Here is a 24,569-nt window from a genome sequence, read left to right on the forward strand (position 1 = left end):
GAAAATTGCAAACCTGAAATTTTCATGTCATACTCCAGTCACCTAACAAGGGGGATAACTGAACGAAAAGCTTTGCTGTGAATGAAATTGATGATGAATTCTCAAAACATCCATTATTGTTGTATCAACATTGATCGAATCCCTACATAGGCACGTGGTGTGAAGCCTATTTCTGGTGTCCCTGGTATCCCTGGAATGGAATATTGCTAAAAGAGGCTTAAAATCTCACTGACAATACATCAAACAGAGGTACATACTCTAAAAATAGCCTCACTATTATGAAAATCATGAGTTCACAGTTATCCTGCCATATCTTTAATCTAAACTGTGCAGTTAAGTCTCTAGGTGTATGAAGAGGTTGATATTTATTATAGAGCCTGAGCACATGTCAGCTCTAATATGTCTATTGTCACGTGTCAGTGTTTAACTCATGCTATGGTTTTGTAGAAGTCCTTAACAGACAACTGGTTCAGGAAAGTGTGACTTGAATGGTTCATTTGAGACTATCATACATGTAAAGAATACAATGCCAAAATACCTAACTAACAAAATAAGAACTTATATTCCAGTACCACCAAATTTTGTGGTAACCTTTTTGGCATAAATCTAGGATATATACTCAATAATCCAGCCCGTTCCCCTTGCTCAGGTCCGGATCCTTCCCGCCCGAGTCCCCGGGGGAGCAACACCAGCATGAGCAGCGTGGGGAGCTCAGAAACAGGACCAGTTTTCTTCACAGTTGGAAGTCAGGATGATGAGGCTGTGGTTTTGCAGGAGTAAGTGTAGATATGGCTTTACAGTCCATTTGAGAATGATGAATTGCAACATATCTGGATATCAAGAATAGTCTGTCATGTCAATATGGTACAGTGATACATACAAGTCCTGGGATGGACTTCAGCAAGCAGTAGTTGTGACCATCAGCAGTGACCCATGCAGTAGCACTGATGAGAGCTGTGTCTTGTCAGATTGTGACAATAATTAGTTCATAACTCACTCACTCACTCACTCACTCACTCACTCACTCACTCACTCACTCACTCACTCACTCACTCACTCTCTCACTCTCACTCTCACTCACTCACTCACTCATCGCACTGTGTTGGTAGCATAGTTCCCATTTCTGTACCTATGGTAGTATTAATTGTATCATCTATTGCAGCCCTCACCTCTCCAGCTCGGCTTCCCTGAGTAAACACTCCCCAAGCTCTAAGAGCAGCCTGTCATCAGACAGTTCCCACTCACGATCGTCTCCCCTCCAGACAACGTCCAGTCCGATGGCCGTCCCGTGCAGACGCAGATTTGCAGACGGAGCCAGGTCAAACTCACCTGGTCTAGGAAGGTTAGTAACCATGGTGACATGAACATCTATGTAACACCTGCACACATCAAGAAGAGGTTGCAGCAGAATGGACCATGAAAACGTGAAACAGTTTTACAAAGAGTTTTTAACCTATTTGTTGTAGATTAATATGTCAGTAGGTTATGTAGATTTTCCTTACTGTGCCTACTATAGTTAGGAGATAAACATACTCTGTAAATTATAATAGCTCTAAATTTGATTTAGAACTGAAGGTAGTGTAGTAGTGTGAGGTTTTAAATGCAAAATTTAGAGCTATTATAATTTTGTTATATACGTCTGATTTTCCAACACAGTAGTTTATCTCCATTCTACCATAACCGCGGTATTCAGATTTTAAACAAATACATAATGTGTTGGAAATACCAAGGTATATAATGTTATAATATACCTCTGAATGACTTTGATTAACCAACACAATCCAGTATTTACCGAAGTCATGGTAGAATTTAGCTTAGATGCTGTGGTAATACTGCAGAATGGTGTGAAATCATTGCGCAAACTCTTTTGCCTACTTATGATTTTGGTGTGCTTGTAGTGGTATGAACATTGTGTGTATTTATACTAATCCATTAGTGTTGTGCTCATACCAACATTTACTAAATGGTAACCATGGTAACAGGTTGTTCAGTTGATGGTGACAGACATGCTGTTACAATCCTCCTGGAATTAGTAGGATTTTAGCTTGATTGGAGGTAACTTAAGTCGAAAAATTGCTCTTAGGTTGATCTTGACATAGAATTCAGTGGTAACATACAGGAATCCAGTGAGCCCTCACCGTCTTGAACAGTTAAGGTGTTGGCATGTTGATCTTCACAAGGACCAGGAGTGGAATTACAGCTTCAGCTGGTAAACTTTGAAACTGTTCCTGCCCTGCAGGCAGTGCTACAACATACCACAATCTTTCACTGACAAAGACAAGTGTGAAAAAGGGATGGCTTCCATGTTGTGATTATGCAATTTGTTTTCTCATTGAATCAGCATATCTTTCAGTCTTTCAGGATAAATAAACAGCATTGAAGTTCACTCCCAGTATTGTAGGTGTCAGCATCAGCCATGTTCCATTTTGTGTTTGTCCGTTTACCTGTGGCGATGGAACCCATGCACCCCCTATAATATGAATCTGACATTCCATTAAATACCTGATACATTGTGAAGCTTTAGTCTCGACAGTGTAAGTGATGAGTCAGCAGTTCAGGGAACACATTTGGATCTGAATATTTTGCTATTTCCATGTCATGGCAGTGTGTAATGCTGCAGCAGTAGCAGAGATGGGTCAGGTTTTAGAAACTACAAACAACAGCCAAATCATGAAGCGTCATGGTCGAGGAAGCTTTCAAGATATAAGGTTTCTGAAAAAGTTCTGTTCTTCACATTTGTCCATATGGGTTGTCCAGTCATGTTCTTGATGTTTAAATGCAACGCAAGCTAAATGCTAATGCAGTGCATGTTCTAGCTTACTTCAGAGCATGGTCTATGCGGAGTCTGTGCATGGTCTATGCTGAATCTGTGCATGTCTGTGCTGAGTCTCTGCATGGTCCGTCCCATGCACGCCTTTGCTCTACGCTACATGATGTGTTTGCCCCATGCTGTGTTTTAGCTGGCAGATCATCAGCAGTACGGGGAGTCTGAGAGGCTGCCATGATTCCCCCCACATCGGCAGCATCGGCAGCACCAGCGGTTGCAAGTCCAGCAGCAGCAGCAGCCACATCAGCTTCAGCTCGTATGTCCTCCTCTAATCCTCCTTATCCTCCTCACGCATATCACTCCACTCAGTAACCCGCTCTCCTTGTCAGGTCCTTGCTTTTGATTAAATGCCTTGTCCTTGTGTGAGGACTGATAAGTATGTTGTGTTCTTTGAGGTTCTTCTGTGTTTTCGATATGCAATGTTGTTACTCATTTTCACCTTATGCAGTATTGTAATATCAGTTTTTCTAACAGGGACATATCTAATGCTGTGTTGCCTCTGAGGCATGTTTGTATTCTGGCACTGGATTGGATTCAACATTTTTACTTTCTTCTCCAGTTCTTCATGGGTTGGGTAGTAAGAGAGTACATACAAGGCAGAATTACAGATTACTTAGCCTTGGAAAATTACTTTTGTTAGTTCTAAGTCTTTGCATGAAACGTATATTGATTCATGAGGGTTGGACATAGTGTTGTGTTCTTGTTTTTATGGTACCTGTATAGTTTGTGTAAAAACGTGAAAAATATGTGTTGTCTTATCTCCAAGAAAAGATCAGGGTACACGTTCACAAAGTGATCTTAGCGTTACAATGATTGTGACTCCCATACTCTAACATAGGCTTAAGATTGTCAAAGCACTAAGATCACTTTGTACAAGTGGACCTAGTTCAGTGACAGCAATGTTTGAACAGCGTCACATAGCATTGTCATGACATCTTCATTTGTTTGTGACAGTATGTTTATATAACAACCTGTTGCTACTGGCACTTGTCCTGATGTTCAGTGATATTTAACTTACGATATACTTCACCTGTATCATATATATCCAAACCCTAATGGGTAATGCACTAAATTTGCCAAAGAGCACATAAATGCAAACTGATTCTTATAGATGAGCTATTCTCAATTCCGATTGGGTAATTGTTTCAGAGTTAAGTGATTCTTTAGATCTTAACTTTCCCATGGAGATAAAGGTTGGTAAGCCTTCCATTGTGGAAGATACACTTAATGACTGCTCTGATGCATTTAAACTTCATCACTGTGACATTTAATCAGATTACTTACAGTTTTTACAGTTTTTCATAAGAGTATAATTAGTTGTATTTAATTTTTTAAATGTTTCAACCAAGTATGGGTAAACTGTTGAGCCGTAAGAAGCATAATTTCATGCTGTGCTGTTATGCATCTGTCTTCCTCTCTTGGACCCAGTGTGGAAACGTGCTGTCAGCTAAGTTGAATCAAATCTTCTTGGCCTCTGACCACCTGACCTCTGCCCCTGCAATAGATGCCTGTCAATCATCCTGTACATGCAGCCGATCACGTGCTGTCCTCTACTTGTCATTCTCTTTCTTGTCGCACCACAGGCTGGACATGTTGTTTTGCGAGAGAATTGATCGCTTGATTTAGTGATTGACGATGGGTGTTTCTAAAGAGAAGAATACTTCTAAAAAATGCAAGCATTGGGGTGAATGAATCTACAACTTTTCGTCGGCAGATCCGCACAATTCAGTTTGTGTATGGGATTAGATGTCGATGAATTTGATCTGTACCGACAGGTGAATAAGAGGAGGACGTTAGATAGAGATAGGCACAGGGCAGAAGATAGTTCTTCGGCACCTAATAAGGCAAAAAAAAGACAGCACAGCGTTCTGCATCTAGATCGGCAGATGAAGACTTTTTACAGGAGACATCAGATGCTTACCTTAGTGAGGATCTCAGGCAGTTATTTCATCCGTCGACTTTGGGGAGTTTAAGGGACGCTAGTGTAGTTTCGTCACCACCACGCATGGTAGTGCTTTCTCAACCACCAGTCGTTTCCCGCCTGATGTCGGTTGTTACGATTTTGGATCACTCATCCATTCAGCAAATGGATCTTCATTCTTTAACCCCTTCGAATGTGGCTTGATCGTCTTCACGAGATCGTGACATCCCATAGCATTTGAGTGAGTCATACAAAGGGAATCGTTTGAGAGCGTTATCCCATCCTTTGCGTGGTAGTGATTCGATTCACAGGGAAGCGTTTTGTGATGTGTCTTTCGCTCAGCCTCATGGAATTGATGCGGCAATTTGCAATGCACCTGTGGTGGGTGAATCTGGGGCATCGATTATTCACCAGCATGGTTCAGTGCTTCCTTGCGTTGATCTTACTCCAGTGATTCCCCAATGGATTCGTTCCAGTGCATCAGCGTGTTTCGATTCACCGGTTGCAAGTAGTACTTTGTTTACGGGTGTGCCAAGTGGAATCACCGCTTCGATTTCTCAGAGTGGTTTCTGTTCGGTGCCGATTCACAGGGTAGTGACTCAACATGCTGGGTTGAGTGGAAACAGTTTCGTGAGTGTGGGATGCGGGAGTGCACCTCTTGTTTCTATGTCAGTTCCACATGTGCTTACTTCAGCGGTGAGGGCGCCTTTAGTTACATGTTCGACGGGGTATTCAGGTGTTACGGGAGCAACGTATGGTGTACTGCATTCGACTGCTGCATCTAGCTTACCAGTTTCATGGGTTCCGGGATCGGAAGCAGTTACGTCACAGCCCATGGACTTTGATGATTTTGTATTGCGAGTTGCTGCGGTGCTTCGGCGTCAGGATCCGGTGACTCCCGTCTCGTTGCCTGTAACCACATCACAGACTGCAGCATCTCATGAGTTGGCTAGACTTCGGCGATTGGCTACACTGTCTCCGTCGTCAGATGGTCCTTTGAGTACTGATGGAAGTTTTGATGCGGATGATACATCCTCACTGCTTGTGTGGATCACTGATGAACTACAATTACAGTGTAGTACATCTTCGGATGATACATTGTCTACTTTTATCATGAAGTCTGGCGATTTTAGTTCGATTACATTCCCTCCTAGGCTATGCATTTCTCAGCTGGTTACTTCGTTGGATCCAGTATTCACCAATATGAGGAAGATTAAGGATGGTTTTACCTCGCCTTGTTTCAAGCTGTCTGCGGCGCATATCCATGGGTTCTCTTCGTTGATCACATCCCTGCCAGTTGATGATGATATTTCACTTCTGGGTTCGAAGTAGAGGTCCTATTCTCCCTTTATGGTAGAACACCAGGAGTTGAGGCACTTGGATTCGTTGAATAGGAAGATTTTGGCACCCTTGAACATGGTACTCATGACTTTTGATGGAGTAGCCATGGCACTGCAACATGCTTCTATGCACCAACAAGCTTATATCAGGGCAGTGATGGGTTTGATACAGGAACAATTCAACTGCATTTTGGAGTTGATTGCACATTTCCTTTCGTACTTGACAGCCATGTGCAGGAGGGGTCTGTTGCAGTTGTCGTCGTGGGAGGACAGATTTCGTACGGACCTATTCTGTCAACCATGGTTGGGCAGGATGCTCTTCAACGGCGCTATTAGGGAAGTGGCTAGCAAGGTGAGCCAAGACGCGCACGTGCAGGTGTCTGTGGAGCTTTTGAAGAAGCAGAGATTGCAGATGGAGGAATCTGCAAAACAGTGTTGATCTGCACGGTATGAGCCCTCCAATCTGGATTTGCTTGCAAGTGTCAATTTATCTTTTCGAGGCAGAGGTAACAGGGGCCGTACAAATCGACAGAGGTGATCAGACCCTAGACCCAATGGGGGATCTGGCCTGGCTAACCCCAGGAAGACAGCTAAGCAGTGACTCAGGGACATCAGAGCCAGACTGGGTTCTTCTGCCTCCAGTGGTACCGATCCGTCCTTCCCCCGTAGGAGGAAGATTGGGTTTTTATGCGGTGAATTGGATGTTTCTTGAAGATGCATTTGTGATGTCCATTCTGTCCAACAGGTATCTGTTGATGATTGTGGGGAAGCCTCCCTTGACCAGGTCACCGGTGCGGTATTCGACACTCAGGTCAGCAAACAATTTGTGCAAAGGGTGAGGTTTGACAAGATGTCACGTCTGATACCCCTGGCCTTGTCTCAGCCCAGGACGCTCCGGCAATGGCAGGAGCTTGTGGGGTTACTGTCGTCTGCTCAGGCTCTCACTTGCAGGGGTCAACTTCAGCTTCAACCCTTGCAAATGTTTCTTGCTCCTCATATCAGGAAGGGCGACCTGTCCGCATTGATCATGTTACCCAGGGAACTTCATTCTCATCTACTATGGTGGATGCAAGAATCGAACGTTTGCGGCGGAGTTCGTTTAGAGCCGTTGGTGCCATTTCACCACCTGTATGTGGATGCGTCACTACATGGGTTTGGAGCTCACCTTCTCAATCAGCAAATGGCAGGGCAGTGGTCTCCCGCAGATCACGTGTGCCACATCAATGTTTTGGAACTCAGGGCATTAATTTTTGCGACCACTCATTGGCGAGAACAACTAAGAGGCATCCAGAGGTGTTCAGGGCTATTTCCCTCCTGCTGATGGAGACGACTATAGACCCGTTCGCCACCAGATTCAATCATCAACTGCTGCTGCTTGTGTCCCTGATTCCAGATCCATTAGTCTGGGGACTAGACGTCCTGGCAATTCTGTGGGACGGTCTCAACGCTTATGCATTTCTGCCAGTGGCCCTTCTTCCACGTGTACTTCTCAAGTTACGTTCGACTTGGCAGATGACAATGCTTTTGGTTGCGCCCTTTTGGCTGACAAGGAGTTGGGTCGTAGAGCTAACTGATCCAGATCCAGTGCCACTTCCCGTCACATCTGCTGGTGCATCCACACTACCGATTAAGTACACTGGTCTCCACTAACGCTTCATCTGCACGTTTGGCACTTTTGCATCGGTCATTAACAGCCAAGGGTTATTGTAAACGTGTTGCTACTGCCATGGCTACAGAGCATCGTACATCCACCAGGTCGCTTTATGACAAGTCGAAGAATTTTGAGTCGTATTGATGAGGGAAGGGCATTATGTCTCCCACGACAGCATCGCCACAGATGGTTGCAGAGTATCTTCAACACCTACAGCACAAATTACTATAATTTCAAGTTATTTGTCAGAAATCCTATTGGTGTAAGGCCATTTCTGAACACTTATTGATTATCGTAAAACGAGTAGAAAAGTTTAATTTTTGCAGATTAAGTGTAAAAGGTTTAATTTAATGGTCAAAATTGTAATAATTACCCCCAAAATATAAAGACTGGCGTCTCTGCTGCTGATGCCATCTAGTTCATTGTTAGTGTTAATAATGTTACAATATTGTTGAAAGCATCATAAAACTCCACTAACTCACTCAAATGACTCATTCTCTCACCATGTTAATGAATATTTATATATTCCTTGTTATGTCCAGAATTTTTCTCTAAACAGGATGGAGATATTTTTGTAAATAAAACTTTACGATGATTTGTTAGTGATAGAATTAATGAAACATCTAAACTGTGACTGAAACATGTATTGTCATCATAATGATTTCCGGTCTTCTGGAATAAGGCAGCTTTGCACCATTAATTTACTGAGAGATTACGGAATGTCATGGTGAATGTTTGTTGTAGGCGATATTGTATGTCAGGGATTGGTGATTTCCTCTTAGTATTTTAACTACTAAGTCAAAAATTTGAATTATGTATGGTTAAATCATATTGTAAGTGTGAATTTAGTGCCATGTACTATATTTTTGTTGTGTGTAACTGTTGCATAACTATCAACACATTAGGATGTGTAGAAAAATCACAATTTAAGAGAATTTGTGAAACATTTGGAAGTTTGGAGTAATGAGTGTACTGTTACACTTTTCATTTAAATGTTGTCCTTATTCCCTCAGTTTGAAGGTGAGCTACGATACCTAGCGTAATGTGTACCTGTATATGTTTTCAGTATGAGGAAGGTTTGAATTCTTTCTTTCTTTCATCATTGAAACCCATCCTGGCCTGTCAGAGTCATGTGACCTCACCCCATCTCACTATAAGGCCACCCACCTCTCCCATCCACAAGGTCAATTCACCCAATCTCACCCTAAGGCCACTCTACCTGACCTCACCACCAGGCCACTCATGTAAACCAATCTCACCCCAGGCCATCCCACCTCATCTCACCACAAGGCCACCTCACCCTAACTCACCTCAAGGCCACCTCACCTCAAGCTCACCTTACCTCATTTCACCCCAAAGCCACTCCACATCACCTCACCCAAAGGCCACCTCACCAAACCCCAAGACCACTTCACCTTATCTCACCCAAAGCTCACCTTAACTCACACCAAGACCATCCCACCTCACCTAATCCAAAGGCCTTCCTACTTCACCTCACCCCAAGGCCACCCCACCTCACCTCACTCCACCCTAAGGCTATCGCACCTAATCCTACCCCAAGACCACCCCATCTGACCATTAGTTATAGTATTACACCAGTACAGGGTTTAAGATACTTGTCTTCAATAAGTCATTACATAGGTGAGCTTCAGTACCTTAGTTGCTGAGAGCAGTTCTGACCTTCACCTTCCTTTATTATTGTAGGTGTCACGAGGCTACAGAAGGTGCAGAGCAGACTTTACGCTGGCAGCGTCTCGATGCAGTGTGGCGCATGTTCCACAATGCGTACAGCAACTCGGTTGTTTTCCGTCCTGGGGCGGAGGCTGGCAGCGGTGCAATATCCACTCTGTTGGAGAAAGTAGGAATCAAATCCTCAGGGAAATCTAACTCTGTTGTTTAACGCTGTCACTTGCAGATTAGTCTGATGTCATAGTGAATTCCTCACGTGTATGCGCCAACAGGGGTCACTGACAGTACCTAGAATATCAGACCTATTAATGAAGACTTGCTGGCTGCAATATAAACAATGGGGACATAACCGACTACTTAAAAACAACATTATAAATCAGAGAACACATTGCTGGAAACATGGGATCATCAGCGCTCAAACACACTGACCATAAACTTGACTAATTAAGTAATTATGCCCAGGCCCTTGTCTGCCAATACCCAGTGGGAGAAAAGTGTGTGGAAGAAATCTGTGATGCGATTGGACATTCGCATATATTTACTGTTCTATGTTAGTGCTATAACTGGGATGTATAACTTACCTCACTGTTGGTCTTTTAGACATGTAAGTCGATTCTTACCTTTCCTGTTTCTGCTGAGTTTTGGTCTGTGTGTCTGTGAGGAGTTTCCATGTTCTCAGTGGTAGTGTGAGATATATGATGATGTTTCACAACTGTAGACATTGATGTGTACTTGGTCATAAACATTGTATCATAATGTCATTATTTAGAATCAGTGCTGCTGTACTCACACTGAGACTAGAGTTTGGTTGGGCTGTAAAATGCCTGGTTTGGGGTTGATTGTCTGTGTGGGTAAAACATTTGAGTATTTCTGATGTTCCCCACAGTGATTTTGTTAACATATTGCTAAACCCAACTTAAATCCTCCACACTGACTGAATGCAAGAGTAGGAACAGATAAAAATCTAATTGTAAACTCATCAAGCCCTCTGGTTGTAAACTTCCCAGGGAGCACACACTGAGTCTGAAACCAGATCTGTTGAAAGTGTAAGTATTGTTACTAATGGGTTTTAGGCAAATTTTTGTTCACCTACGGTACCTGTTCGATAAGACTGTTGTCTTCCTGATTCTGTGAGGACAATGACCCCTATATATGATGAGACATGCTCAGGCAATGTAAGATGTTTTCAGGGTCCAAATAGTGCTATGGTTTGTTATTGTTGAGTTTATTTTCTTGAAAGGGAAAGATATTGAATACATGAAAACTCCCCCATAAATTTGATTTGATGACCATAGTCAACTCACTCATGAAGATCTTAGTTCGAATCTGTCTTCAGCAAACCATGCTTGTTGCAAGAGCTGACCAATAGGATTGAGTTTTGGCTGATGCATGTCCTTGTATCCCATTTGTGTAGGTTGATACTTATAATGTTAATCACACATTGTCAGATCCAGACATGAATGTTTACACCTGATGGAACTTTGCACATCTATATATTGGGTGGATCTTCAAGTACCTTGAATTCTAAAACTGACTGTTTTTTCTGCACACACATCTGTAGAAGTAGCCAGTTTTTTTGTACTCAGTTTGAAAGTTTTGTGCATTAAGTCCTAGTGTGACCAGTATATCAGGATGTTAATATCTAGTGGTTTGCGAGATTAAGATAAAATGTTCTTAAAGAATAAGTACATTGTACCTTAAATATTACACTGATGTACCAGCTTGATGCTCATGATGTCAGCCAAAGGATAGTCTTGTTCAGATCTCAGTTACTGACAAATGTCATATATCTGTAATATTGCTGAATGACACGTTAAATGGTTGATTTGTTGAGAACATGTCATGACCTCTGTGAACTGACAAACAGGATATGTTATCTTGAGTTGTTATCATCAGTGTAATCTTACATAACGCAAACACTTGACACAGACTGCTCTGCTTAGGATAGCATCATAATCCCCTGAAAAATGCCCAACGTCCCGTTTCAGAAAAAAATATTTCTGGAACGGGAATATTGTCTCTTTCATGTGAATTGTAAACAACAAGTTATCTTGAAATGTTTCTATTAACAGACTGGAATATTGGGTGCATATGGATGTTTTACTTTAATGTTTGAGAAATTAAGATGCAAACAAAATAACAAAAATTCTGGGTAGTTGAAAAAATATTTTTTGAAATTAGTTTCCCTGAAATGTGTGGACAGAATATTCATGTATATTATGTTGCCGTACGTAAAACAAGTTTTTATTTGAGCTGGCTCGTTGCAATGTGAGGACAGTATTGGGGACCTTGTTCTGTTGAAGAATCTTGTCGGGTATAGTGTTAACTGCTGACATAGCAGGTGTGTACTGAGTGGCTCAGGGCAGTGGGGCTAGTATAGTGGTTTAAGGGTTGGTTCATTGCGCCAAAAACCTGGGTTCGAATGCCCACATTAGTATATTGTGTGAAGACCATTTCTGGTGTCGCCCGTCGTAATGTTGCTGGAATATTACTGAAAGCAGCGTGAAATATTGAAACTACAAGATTGAGGTTATACAGTTGCAGGGATCTTTGCCCCTTAATTTCTATCACAGTCAGATTTCAGGAAAATATTCTTCCTTTTGCAAGCTTTTGAGATATGATGTTAAATGGTGTTTCTCCTCCAGCTTGTATTTACAGCTTAATAAAGATGATCTTACCCATCAGCAGATATTATAAGCTGAGGGTACCCCCGCTCTTACCCACTGGCTGATATTTACATGCATGTGCACTGCCATGATCCAGCAGCTGATATTACCAGCTGCACATGCAGTGGTTAATGCTGTTATCACCAGCTGATATTGATGCAGTGATTAAAATGGCAAGATCTACCAGCTAATATTTAAGGCTTCAAGTACAATGCTATAATCCACCCCCTGAAAGCAGCAGCTGCATATACAATCCTGTTATCCACTCGCTGCGGCAGTTACACAGCTTCAAGTACAATCAACAGCTGTTCATGAAATGCTGTTTACCAGCAGCTCGTTCTTAGAGCTTCAAGTATAAGGTGTTGTATATACCTACACATCTCAGGCCATTCACTGTTATAAGCCACTGAATATACTTTCTTGACAGAATATTTAATTCTAAAAATATTTTTAACATCATCATCATCTGTGATACACGGTATTCATAGCCAAAGGAGAGATTGAACGTTTTATTGATGTATATATTGTTTAGATGTGCTCAAAATGGGTTAGGGATCAATAATTGTCAGACATGTTGCATGTACTGTGACTATGTTGTCATTTATTTAATATAATGTATAGCTGAAAAAATTTATTTCAATGTATTGGTCATAAATATTCAGATACTTGTGAAATGTATACTTCTTGATTGAAAGAAAATAATGAAATATACAGCTAAATGTATTGTCGTTATTGCTACATGTATGTAATGACATATTGAGCAGGCAGAATTCAAGCAGGATTTCTAGCTCTGGGTTTTGTCAAGATTCATGTCACTATTTCCATTGGTGTTCTATGGAAAGCATGACTGGGAACCAAAGTAATCACATAGTGTCTGTGTCTTTTTTGTTAAAAGTGAAGTGTGTGAAGAAAAAAAATATACTGAACAGCAAAAGAAACACAAGTTTTTGAAAAGTGAAATCTCATAAATGTAGTTTGAAAGCATTCATGTTTGTGCATTCTATTTAAAAACTTCACAAAAAGCCAGAGTTGCATTTCTTTTGCTGTTCAGTGTATATATAATTATTGATCCTTAACTTCATTTGTCTCATTTAATCTTTATGTGATGTGTTTTTATTTGTACAGATGTTTATGGACTTAGTTCTACCCATAACAGAGACGTAGCTTTATGATGGAAGCCATCGTTGGTTGTGTTGAATGTCTAGGTTACTGTCACATGCAGTCTAAGTAAACTTGGTCTCAGTACTTTTCCTTACACTCCACTACATAGTCTAACAAAACCTAGCAGGGGGTTGCATCAGGTAAACTTTCTGACTGACCAATCAGAACACAGCTTACCAAATCGCGAAAGTGTGGACATTCACACATACATTTTGAAATTCCACCTTGGAAAGGTTTGTACCCGAATGATTCTGAATGCTATTTTCCATACAATCACTACCAGGTAATGTACATGAAGCACACTACATAAATATACTGCCAACAGTGAGCAAACAGTCACTGAAAATAGCGTATTGTCAGTATTCAAGGATGTCAGCTTGCAGAAATATTAGCCAATGGTAACCATGTCATCAGAAACCCCTATGTAATACACTGCAGGTCAAATACCTGTGTCTTATGCAGATTTTCATTTACTGAGGGATCAGTGTCAGTGAGTAGCCAATTTTTTTAAGTACCACCATACCCTAAACAGTAATCATTGTCTGATTGGTTAAATCTGTTTGGGCTTCTCACGTTTGATTGAACGGTCCTAGGTTGCTCAAAGGTTATCTGACGCGACCTCCTGCTAGGGTTTGTTATACTCTGTAGTGGAGTGTAACTAAAAATACTGAGACTAAGTTTACTTAGACTGATGTCATATGATGCTGATAGGGTTGAATCCTCCGAAGCGAGGATTCGGGTTAAAGTGTCTGCTTGACATACTCAAGACACCAGTTCGTTTTTTTTTCCCAACATGGGTACAATGTTTGAAGCCCATTTCTGATGTACCCTGTCATGATATTGGTAAAATATTGTTGAAAGTGGTATAAAACCTTCTCACTTTGTTTTATTTCTCTGTAGTTGAAAGGTCTTCAAGAAAGTGTAAGGGTCAGTGGTACCTAGTCTAGAATTGGGCACACAAGCATATAAGTCACTCTGGCCCATGGGTTCACAATGCTTTGCAAGTGTCCAATCTGTGTTGCCAGGATCCGATTTTCTTGCTTACAGCTTAGAGATTCCACCAGCATATGACACTTTTGGTTTTTTGGTTTTATTTAGTGTTACGCAGTTGCAGTCTTCAAGATTTTGATTATGACCCTTTGAACTATTACATTTATTTGCATTCTCTTGGTTTTAAGTTAATTTTACTATTTGTATCATAATAATATTCAAGATGGTGTTTTTGCATATTTTTGGCATCCCACGTGATATTGCTTGAATATTAGGGGTAAAACTAAATTCACTCACTCTAAGAAGTGAGACACTATGTTGTTGTATTCAGTATTGTTGTATTCGTTACTGCCCTGGCATAGGCCTGCAAGGTCTTGAAGTCATTGTTCCTGTGTTTCTATAATACTGATCAGTTCCTTGAATTTAGTGACATGTTACACAAAATTTATTTACAAATGATAAGAACATTTCTTAAATTTATGAATTGAAATTTTGTAAAAAAAATATTTTACTTATAAATGATAAATATTTCTTCACAATATTTTCCATGAAATTGAAATTAGATAAATTTGTTTACTTTTTACTTCCCAGTTAAAGTTATATTTTACTTTTCTCACTGTATCTGACTTGTCCTCATTGTAAACCAAACAAGTGGCTTGTGTATTCTCCACCAGTGCATCAGTTGAGATAACAGAACAGCTGCTAGATGTAAATTATGTAAATATAACTGTAAATATGAACTTTCAATCCATGATTCATTGCAAAGAAATAAATCTTATCCTAACTACTTTTGATTCATGTTTTTTGTCAGTTTTGTTTTCATGGGAACTGAGGTAGACTAAGCCACTGCTTGTCAGTGTGGAGAAATGTGCCCCAAGGAGTGAGGGTGGAGGGGTAGCCTAGTGATTACAGTGATACTGAATATTGCTAAAAGTGACGTAAAACCTTTGTCACTCTCTTCTCCGGAGACCTTCATATTTGAGTTTGGTTGTGCCCCAAGGAGTGAGGGTGGAGGGCCTAGTGATTACAGTGATACTGAATATTGCTAAAAGTGACGTAAAACCTTTGTCACTCTCTTCTCTGGAGACCTTCATATTTGAGTTTGGTTGTGCCCCAAGGAGTGAGGGTGGAGGGCCTAGTGATTACAGTGATACTGAATATTGCTAAAAGTGACGTAAAACCTTTGTCCCTCTCTTCTCTGGAGACCTTCATATTTGAGTTTGGTTGTGCCCCAAGGAGTGAGGGTGGAGGGCCTAGTGAGTACAGTGATACTGAATATTGCTGAAAGTGACGTAAAACCTTTGTCCCTCTCTTCTCTGGAGACCTTCACATTTGAGTTTGGTTGTGCCTCAAGGAGTGAGGGTGGAGGGGTATCCTAGTGATTACAGTGATACTGAATATTGCTAAAAGTGACGTAAAACCTTTGTCCCTCTCTTCTCTGGAGACCTTCATATTTGAGTTTGGTTGTGCCCCAAGGAGTGAGGGTGGAGGGCCTAGTGATTACAGTGATACTGAATATTGCTAAAAGTGACGTAAAACCTTTGTCCCTCTCTTCTCTGGAGACCTTCATATTTGAGTTTGGTTGTGCCCCAGGGAGTGAGGGTGGAGGGGATAGCCTAGTGATTACAGTGATACTGAATATTGCTGAAAGTGGCGTAAAACCTTTGTCCCTCTCTTCTCTGGAGACCTTCATATTTGAGTTTGGTTGTGCCCCAGGGAGTGAGGGTGGAGGGGTATCCTAGTGATTACAGTGATACTGAATATTGCTAAAAGTGACGTAAAACCTTTGTCCCTCTCTTCTCTGGAGACCTTCACATTTGAGTTTGGTTGTGCCTCAAGGAGTGAGGGTGGAGGGGATAGCCTAGTGATTACAGTGATACTGAATATTGCTGAAAGTGGCGTAAAACCTTTGTCCCTCTCTTCTCTGGAGACCTTCATATTTGAGTTTGGTTGTGCCCCAGGGAGTGAGGGTGGAGGGGTATCCTAGTGATTACAGTGATACTGAATATTGCTAAAAGTGACGTAAAACCTTTGTCCCTCTCTTCTCTGGAGACCTTCATATTTGAGTTTGGTTGTGCCCCAGGGAGTGAGGGTGGAGGGGATAGCCTAGTGATTACAGTGATACTGAATATTGCTGAAAGTGGCGTAAAACCTTTGTCCCTCTCCTCTCTGGAGACCTTCATATTTGAGTTTGGTTGTGCCCCAAGGAGTGAGGGTGGAGGGCCTAGTGATTACAGTGATACTGAATATTGCTAAAAATGACGTAAAACCTGTGTCCCTCTCTTCTCTGGAGACCTTCATATTTGAGTTTGGTTGTGCCCCAGCTAGTGAGGGTGGAGGGGTATCCTAGTGATTACAGTGATACTGAATATTGCTAAAAGTGACGTAGAACCTTTGTCCCTCTCTTCTCTGGAGACCTTCATATTTGAGTTCGGTTGTGCCCCAAGGAGTGAGGGTGGAGGGGTAGCCTAGTGATTACAGTGATACTGAATATTGCTAAATGTGACGTAAAACCTTTGTCACTCTCTTCTCTGGAGACCTTCATATTTGAGTTTGGTTGTGCCCCAAGGAGTGAGGGTGGAGGGGTAACCAAGTGATTACAGCGATACTGAATATTGCTAATATAATATAAAAGTGATAATGTGTGTGAGTGCATGCGTGTGTACGCGTGAGTTTTAAGCTGGACTCATCAATCTATTTGGCGTCGGTCCGTAAATAATCCAGTGATCAACAACATGAGGTTTGATCCAGACATTTTTGTGTGTGCGCATAAACGATCACATGTATTGAGTATTTACAAAAAATTCAAGCGTACTCGTACAAAATAGACTTATTAGGAATGGAGTTTTGATGTAAATATTTGCATACTTAACGCAGATGCGCAGCTTAGCTGTATCTCTGCTCGATGACCTGTCATCGTATCCCAGTATTACGAAGACGCTGGCTCGTGTTGTTGATACGACAAGTCGTAACTCTACTGTATGTCACAGACTTAAGAATGTGGCTATGTGGTTTTTCTGAGCGCCATGCTAACACCAACTGAATCAGTCATAATCTATAGGTCTGAAATACACTTTTCATAGTGGAAAAATAACCGCGATAATTCCTTATTTAAATTATTTTAAGATAGTTATATTTGCATTCGTTAAAAAAGTCTCACGTACGGAAGCGTATTAGGGCCACGGTGAAAAGTTTTTTTGGTGTCACTATCTCCTACGTAGGACTAAATATCTCTTATGTAGGACTGACTATCTCCTACGTAGGACTTACTATCACCTACGCAGGACTTAGTATCACCGAAAACACCAAAAACATTTTCACCGTGGCCCTAATGCGCTGCCGTACTCACGCGTATGTCACTGATGAACGTCGTGCAGTTTGAGGCGTATGGCAGTGTCACATAGAGGTCAAATCCGGCTACAAGCCATCCCACAGCCCGCATGTACACAATATTCATTAGTTATATTGTTCCGTGTTGAATCGAGTGGCTGTGTGTGTGTGAGAGAGAGAGCTCATATACACTGGTGACGGGAGATCACAGGACTGTGATACAAATAGGTAAGTCCGGTAGATACGGAGAGTTGATGTGAGTGGGTGAGTGAGTGAATCAACACATGCATGGCGGCAGTTGTTGGTATTAATTCTAAGGTACGGGTTGTCAGTTCATACTGACTGCCGTGGTGAATTCAACGGATGAAGAAGCGAACGTAGGATGGGCATGTTATATCAATGTTCTCCTCAACTGACTGGCTGGCTTGGTTTGGTTTGGTTTACAAGTTTGGTTTGATTATGGTGTAACGCCACACTCAGCAATAATTCAGCTGTATGGTGGCGGTCTGTTAATAATCGAGTCTGGACCAGAAAATCCAATGTTCATTGCCGCAAGAGGCGACCAGCGGGATCGGGTGGTCAGACTCGCTGACTTTGTTGACGCATGTCAATGTATCCCAGTTGCGTAGATCGATGCTCATACTGTTGATCACTGGGTTGACTGGTTCAGACTCGATGATATACAGATCGCCGCGATATAATTGAAAAAAGTGGCGAGTGCGACGTTAAACAACCAACCAAGCAAACAAACAACCAGTTAGCAAACTAACAAACGAACCAATTTGTTTTAGAAAGTGTCATGGGGACTGAGGTCAAGGCTATTGTTGTGGGCGACGCGGGATGTGGAAAGTCGTGTCTTGTTCTCCGGTTCTTAAAGGGTCACTTCATTACGGGCGACGAACAGAAGTCCTCCTTTGAGACTGGCACGGCCAACGTCTTTGTTCAAGGGCAGAAGGTTTGTGGGCATGTGACACATTCAAACAAACATAGTACTCTGAGGCTTTAACGCGCTGAGTGAAGTTTTACGTCGCATTATCTCAGTCATAGCGACGAGACCAAGTCTGTAGACATGGACATTACAAGTACTAAGCATTTTTTTTTTAAAAAAAAACATATCTACTCAATGCATCATTATCTACAAAAAAGGTCATAGCTCACAATTCTTACAAATCATCACCCAGATCAACCTCTAATAGTTCACAATGAGATGCGGGGCGACTGTAACGAATACAATGCGACCAATGTAGTTTGGTATAGCCGTAGTCTAGTTAAACGGTACATCACATGGTCGGGACATAAAGTCAGTTCGCGTCATTTTACTATATGTGTGATGATTATTATCATTATGACTAGACCCGTGATTCTCCAGATAAAAGGCAACTTTGCTTGTAAGAGGCAACTAACGGGATCGGATGGTCTGGCTCGCTGACTTGGTTGACACATGCCATCGGTTCCCAATTGCCCAGATCGATGGTCATGTTGTTAATCACTGGATTGTCTGGTCCAGGCTCGATTATTTAGAGACCGCCACCATAGAGCTGGAATATTGCTGACTGAGCCTTAAAACTATACTCACTCACTCTCTCATTATGACAAACCTGAGACTCAAACCTATATAAAGGATCCTCTTCAGACGAAGGGATAGAATATTGTGGGTGCCGAAAAACAAACCCTGGCGTGCTTATCCCCAAATATTATGCCTGAATGTTGGATGAAAATAATATACTTCGAAAAAGAACGGCTACTCATTGTTACTTGATAATTATTCTTCAAGATATTCGGGAGGGTGCATACCACTGCGAGAACATCAGTACCTTTAGCAATCTTAAACGATATCATTTACATGTACTGAACAGAAATAGTTTCGAAAAAATGAAATCTCACAAAAGTAAGCGTTCATGTTTTCTATTTAAAACCTTGCCTAAAAGCCAGAGTTGCGTTTCTTTTGCTCTACAGTATAGGATTTAAGCCACATTTAGGAATGATTCAGAAATGTCATTGCGAAAAGCACCACTCGTTACACTCATACACTGAGACCATATATCTATTACATGTATATGATCTCCGCTGCATGGGTCGCACAAAAACCTAGTTGGAGGTCGCGTTTGGTAACCTTTGAGATTGACCAATCAGAGAACAGCCTACCAAATCGTAACAGTGGACATTCGCACATACCTTCTGACGTTTTACCCACGCAAAGGTTTGTACCCGAACGATTCCGAATGCTACTTTCCCTACGGTCGCTTCGGGTGATGCGCATGGAGCACTCTACAACAGTGAATAAAGTCTCTGAAAATGGCGTTTTGGGGAATATTCAAGTATGTCAGCTTGCGGAAATATTAGCAAATGGTAACCATGTCAACAGAAACCAAAAAACGCGTATGTACTGCAGATCAAATATCAGTGTTATATGCGGATGTTCGCTTGTTACGAGATCATTGTCAGTGACCGGTGTATTTTGTAAGTCCCACCAAACCCCAACCTCGATATCTCCAGGGTATGAAGTTCCGATAACTGTCCACTATACCCTGGATGCATCTACGGCTAAGCCAGATAAATGTACTGCCTCCCTTGGCTGGCTTTTTATCCAGTCAGGTGTATACACTGGGAACTTGAGCGAACCAATCACAACTCACTTTTGTATTTCAAATTATCTAACCGATTATATTTCGCAAAACGAAGCATGCACAGGTTCCCTGAAAGAGGCAGCCAGAGTTCTTGCATATATTTTATTCCGATTTTCGGACCTATCAATGTGTCTGTCTGATTTCCCCCAAATTGTGAGTCGCAGGGCGAGTAAACCTTCGTAGTTGCGACTGCTACCTTTGTTGACACTGACAAGTTCAACTGTAACGGCGGTTAAGCCGATTGGCTACTATGAGAATGCGGACCCAGCAACGGGAGGTAATAAAGGTTAGGGACCGAGCCGTAGATGCATCCAGGATATACATGTAGTGGAGACTTATCGGAACGTAATACCCAGCTGGAGATATCGAGGATGACCAAACCCTAAACAGTAGCCTTTGTCTGATTGGATAAATCCGTTTAGCCGTCTCACATTTGATTGGACGGTCACAGGTCCTCAAAGGTTGCCTGACGCGACCTCCTACTAGGTTTTGTTAGAGTGTAGGAGTGTAACGAATAACACCGAGGCTAAGTTTACTTCGACTGTCTACCTTCCTATCCCCCTTAAAAAAATATGAGTGAGCGTGTTGTTTCGTGTTCAGTTTTGTTTTTATATTCCAGAAATGTCAGGTCAAAAATGGGTTTACCAAATGTAAAGTTAACATATGGGACATCAAATCCACAAACACTACCGCTGGGCTTCACCGTTCGTAATGTCATCTCGGGGCATCATCTGTCAGATGCTGATCTTCACCTTTTCATCTCTGACAGGTAGAGTTGATGATTTGTGACACCGACAGCAGCAGCCTGTTTGACAGCCTGCGTCAACTGTCCTACAACGACGGAGACGTTATTGTCATGTGCTACTCCGTCACCGACCGGGAATCGTTGCAAAATGTGTTAGAGAAATGGCGGCCAGAGATGATGGACAATGTCACCTCTGATCGCCCCATAATCCTAGTGGCAACGAAGAAGGACCTTCGAGACCCCGGCCTCTCTTTCAGCAACGTCCGAGGCAGTTGCTTTCTTCACCAGGAGCCAGTGACCACTCTCGAGGGTCAAGAGATGGAAAAAATGCTTCACGCCGTGGACTTTTTTGAATGCTCGGCAAAACGTGACGTCGGCGTGCGAGAGGTGTTTCAGAGAGTGGCCGAGGTTGGATTGGAGTCCAGTCGGTCACGGCGAAAGAAGGTTTGTCGGCCTTCATGATAGTCACAGAATATCCAGAGGGTTGCTGCTTTGGACAGGGAAATAGCGATTCAAAGAACGAACTCCCCACCCCCCACCCCACCCCCACCAAACAGTATCATGTTTGAATAAAAGAAACTGAACTATATTACATCCTCTTAGGTCACGTGTTGAGTGTCCAAAGTATCATAATGCAGCTAACAGCTACAATGTCCACGCACTATTATTAGTTTGATAGTAAATATCACTCCCCACAGTTAGAACAGAGTTCATCAGTCCAAATTATTGAGACTAAGAAAATGTCACGTTAATATTCGAAACCTATTTTGATTTTCCTATTCTATATACGTAGGCAGTGGGCTAGTGGTTAAGGTGTTCAATCGTCACGTCGAAGGTCCGGGTTCGAATACGTCACAGTTACAATATGTGAAGCCGCTGTCCCCCTCCAAGATATTTCTGGAACTAGTTAAAATAGGCGTAAAACCATACTCGCTCATCACATTCAGCTGCAATGTTGACTAGCAATGACATATACTGAGCATCAAAGAAACGCAACTCTGTCTTCTTTAGAAATAGAAAATAACATTTTTATTAGATGTCATCGTTTCTTTTGCTGGCCAGTATATGTTTTATGTTTAATAAAGTGGTTTAATAAACAGAGGTGGCTTGATAATTCGATTAAATTATACGACTCGACATAATACTGTTGTTCTGAAGACTTACACATGCATTATGCTGGCCGAGAGAGGACGACACTTTCTCGCCTCTAATGGATCGTTCATAATTTATGACTGGAGGGGTGATGATGACGATTCCTCACGTGTGGGTACAATGTGTGAAGCCCATTCGTGGTATTCCCCGCCGTGATATTGCTGGAATATTGCTAAAAGCGGCGTACACCTAACTCACTCCCTCACTCGAATGCTGTGCGAACGCGTTATTTCGTTGTCATCGTGGACCCTCCGCATAACAACAATCACTGAGTTATCAGGTCCAGTTTCGCAGCAACAAACATACATGTTGTTCATTGTTTATTTCCTGAAAGCGATGTAAAATGACATTTAGTCTCAGAAGGAAAGTTATGTTATTTGCACATAAACCATTACAAAGTAGGGGATACTGGATTTACAAGATAGATAAAATGCAAATGATGAATCCGGGGAGGAAACAGATGATGAAGAGAAATTGAGGGAAATGTGACAATATAAATGTTTCATCTGTATGGAGTTTCATGTATGTTACTTTTTGTCATATGAACTGGCAGTGGCTACTGGAGTGCTCGCAAAATTGAATATCCATTACATTTTTATATTGGTATATACCTCAAGAAAAATACAGACACAATATGTAAAATGGAGCTCGAGGCCTTAAACAACGCAAGGTCTAGTTCTGAGTGAATCAACACTTCCAATATGATCTCGGGGCATCTCTGAGGCAGACCAAAATACTGAAAAATACAGAAAACAAAGAAGAAGAAAAAGAAAAAGAAAAAGAAAAAAAGTCTCAGACATCAGTGTATTTCGAACGTTTCACATAACCACGACATTGCGTAATTACAAAGTTAAAACTTATGAGGTTTTGTCGATGAATTTCTACATACATTTAGAAAGAACAAAATTAAAACACAGAACCTCACACACATTGCCAAATGAGAGACCTTTAAGTTCCTTTTCACAAAATTCTTTCAGGATTGTTTATACCAGGGGCTCTTGGTCTAAACTGCCTTTCAGTTGAACACGGTGTGTTTGCCAAAAACTGTATTTCCACCCAGAAGACATGTATGACAACATCTTTAAAGCTAAGATACATCTTTACATTAAAATACGACCAAACGCCTTTATTTTAGAAGTAAGGGGATCAACACGAAATGTAGTTGCAACGGATATCCGAGTTGGATCGTTTAACGTTACTTTGGGTACCCGGGTTGCCACAAAAGGTGACTAGAGGTGACTAACAGGATCGGGTGGTCAGGTTTGTTGACTTTGTTGACACGTCATCGGTCCCCATGTGCGTAGCTCGATGCTCATCTGTAAATGTATCGAGTCTGAACCAGACACCCAGGTGATCAACAGCATGAGCATCGATATACGCAACTTGGATACAATGGCATGTGTCAACCAAGTCAGTGAGTCTGACCACCCGATCCCATTAGTCGCCTCATACTACAATGATCATTGGATTATCTGGTCCAGGCTCCATTATGAACAGACCGCCGCCATACAGCTGGAATATTGTTGCGTAAATCTAAACTCACTCACTCCGTCCTTTTTTTTCGGGTTGTACAACCCTTGGTATTCAGGTTTGGTTCTGGTAATACATGGGTACATGCGTTGGGTAATACTACCTTAGATATCCGGGTTAAGTTAGCTTATGCTACCTTTGGTACCCAGGATGAGTCGGGTAATGCTACCTTTGGTAGTCGGGTTGGGTTGGGTAACTGCACTGGGTGGGGTAATGCTAAGTTGGGTACGGGGGTCCAAACTTAGTACCCTACAACAGTGGCCCCAACGCTCAACAACTAGAATGAAAGACCGTGAGCTTCCGCGCCGAGATACGTGTCAACAACTGGCAACAATGCGAGTTCCGGGGTGAGGTGGATCCTGTCGTTGTACAAGCAGCTTTTGTGACGACAACGTTAGTACGCGGTGTTGTCACTTCCGTCTTCAGTGTTACTGGATGGAGCCTATACAACTACTGACATATTCTACGAAAGACCCTTTGAAGCAACTGTAAAGGTAAATAACATATAATAACTCTGAAAAGATGTTACGAGATGCCGCTTGCAATATACATATTACTAAAAGCAAATCTGTACATACCACACTGAATTTCCCATGCATAGTTCTGTGCTGGTATCATGCATGGCTGTTTATCTTGTATCTCGATCATTGTTAAACTTCTTTTAAATGCGAATGTATCATTGTATCTGCAATCTCGGGATCATACAGATGAGCAGAAATAGTAATTTTGGGTACTTTATCATAAATTACATTTTAAGAAATGGACGTTCCTTGTAATAGTGTTATCTATAAGATATATATGTGTGTAATAGGCATATTGATAATAAGAGCACTAGAGCAGGAGGTGCCTGGATCGACAGCACTACTACTACTACTGTTACTGCTGCTGCTGCTGCTACTACTACTACTACTACTGCTGCTGCTGCTGCTGCTGCTGCTGC

At 41.8% G+C, this 24,569-nt stretch overlaps 2 protein-coding genes across 3 annotated transcripts in view; both read left to right on the plus strand.

The window, feature by feature from the left end:
• The window catches only part of LOC137296191 (myotubularin-related protein 14-like), a 47,686-nt gene extending 32,654 nt beyond the window's left edge, over positions 1-15,032 (plus strand). Inside the window, exons 16-19 of one of the 2 annotated variants that reach the window (XM_067827910.1) lie at positions 650-776; positions 1,163-1,342; positions 2,961-3,083; positions 9,444-15,032. In XM_067827910.1, the coding sequence (XP_067684011.1) occupies positions 650-776; positions 1,163-1,342; positions 2,961-3,083; positions 9,444-9,639 (626 nt within the window). In that variant the 3' untranslated portion in view covers positions 9,640-15,032. The remainder of the gene's footprint in view (positions 1-649; positions 777-1,162; positions 1,343-2,960; positions 3,084-9,443) is intronic. The other variant, XM_067827911.1, reaches the window with a different exon arrangement.
• A 3,312-nt stretch (positions 15,033-18,344) lies between these two features.
• Positions 18,345-22,045, plus strand: LOC137296337 (uncharacterized). Its single transcript, XM_067828110.1, has 2 exons — positions 18,345-18,530; positions 20,972-22,045. The coding sequence occupies exons 1-2, from the start codon at positions 18,375-18,377 to the stop codon at positions 21,407-21,409; spliced, it is 594 nt and encodes a 197-aa protein (XP_067684211.1). The 5' UTR covers positions 18,345-18,374; the 3' UTR covers positions 21,410-22,045.
• The last annotated feature ends 2,524 nt before the right edge of the window (positions 22,046-24,569 follow it).

Source organism: Haliotis asinina, chromosome 9, assembly GCF_037392515.1.
Source record: "Haliotis asinina isolate JCU_RB_2024 chromosome 9, JCU_Hal_asi_v2, whole genome shotgun sequence".
Classification (NCBI taxonomy): Eukaryota; Metazoa; Mollusca; class Gastropoda; order Lepetellida; family Haliotidae; genus Haliotis; species Haliotis asinina.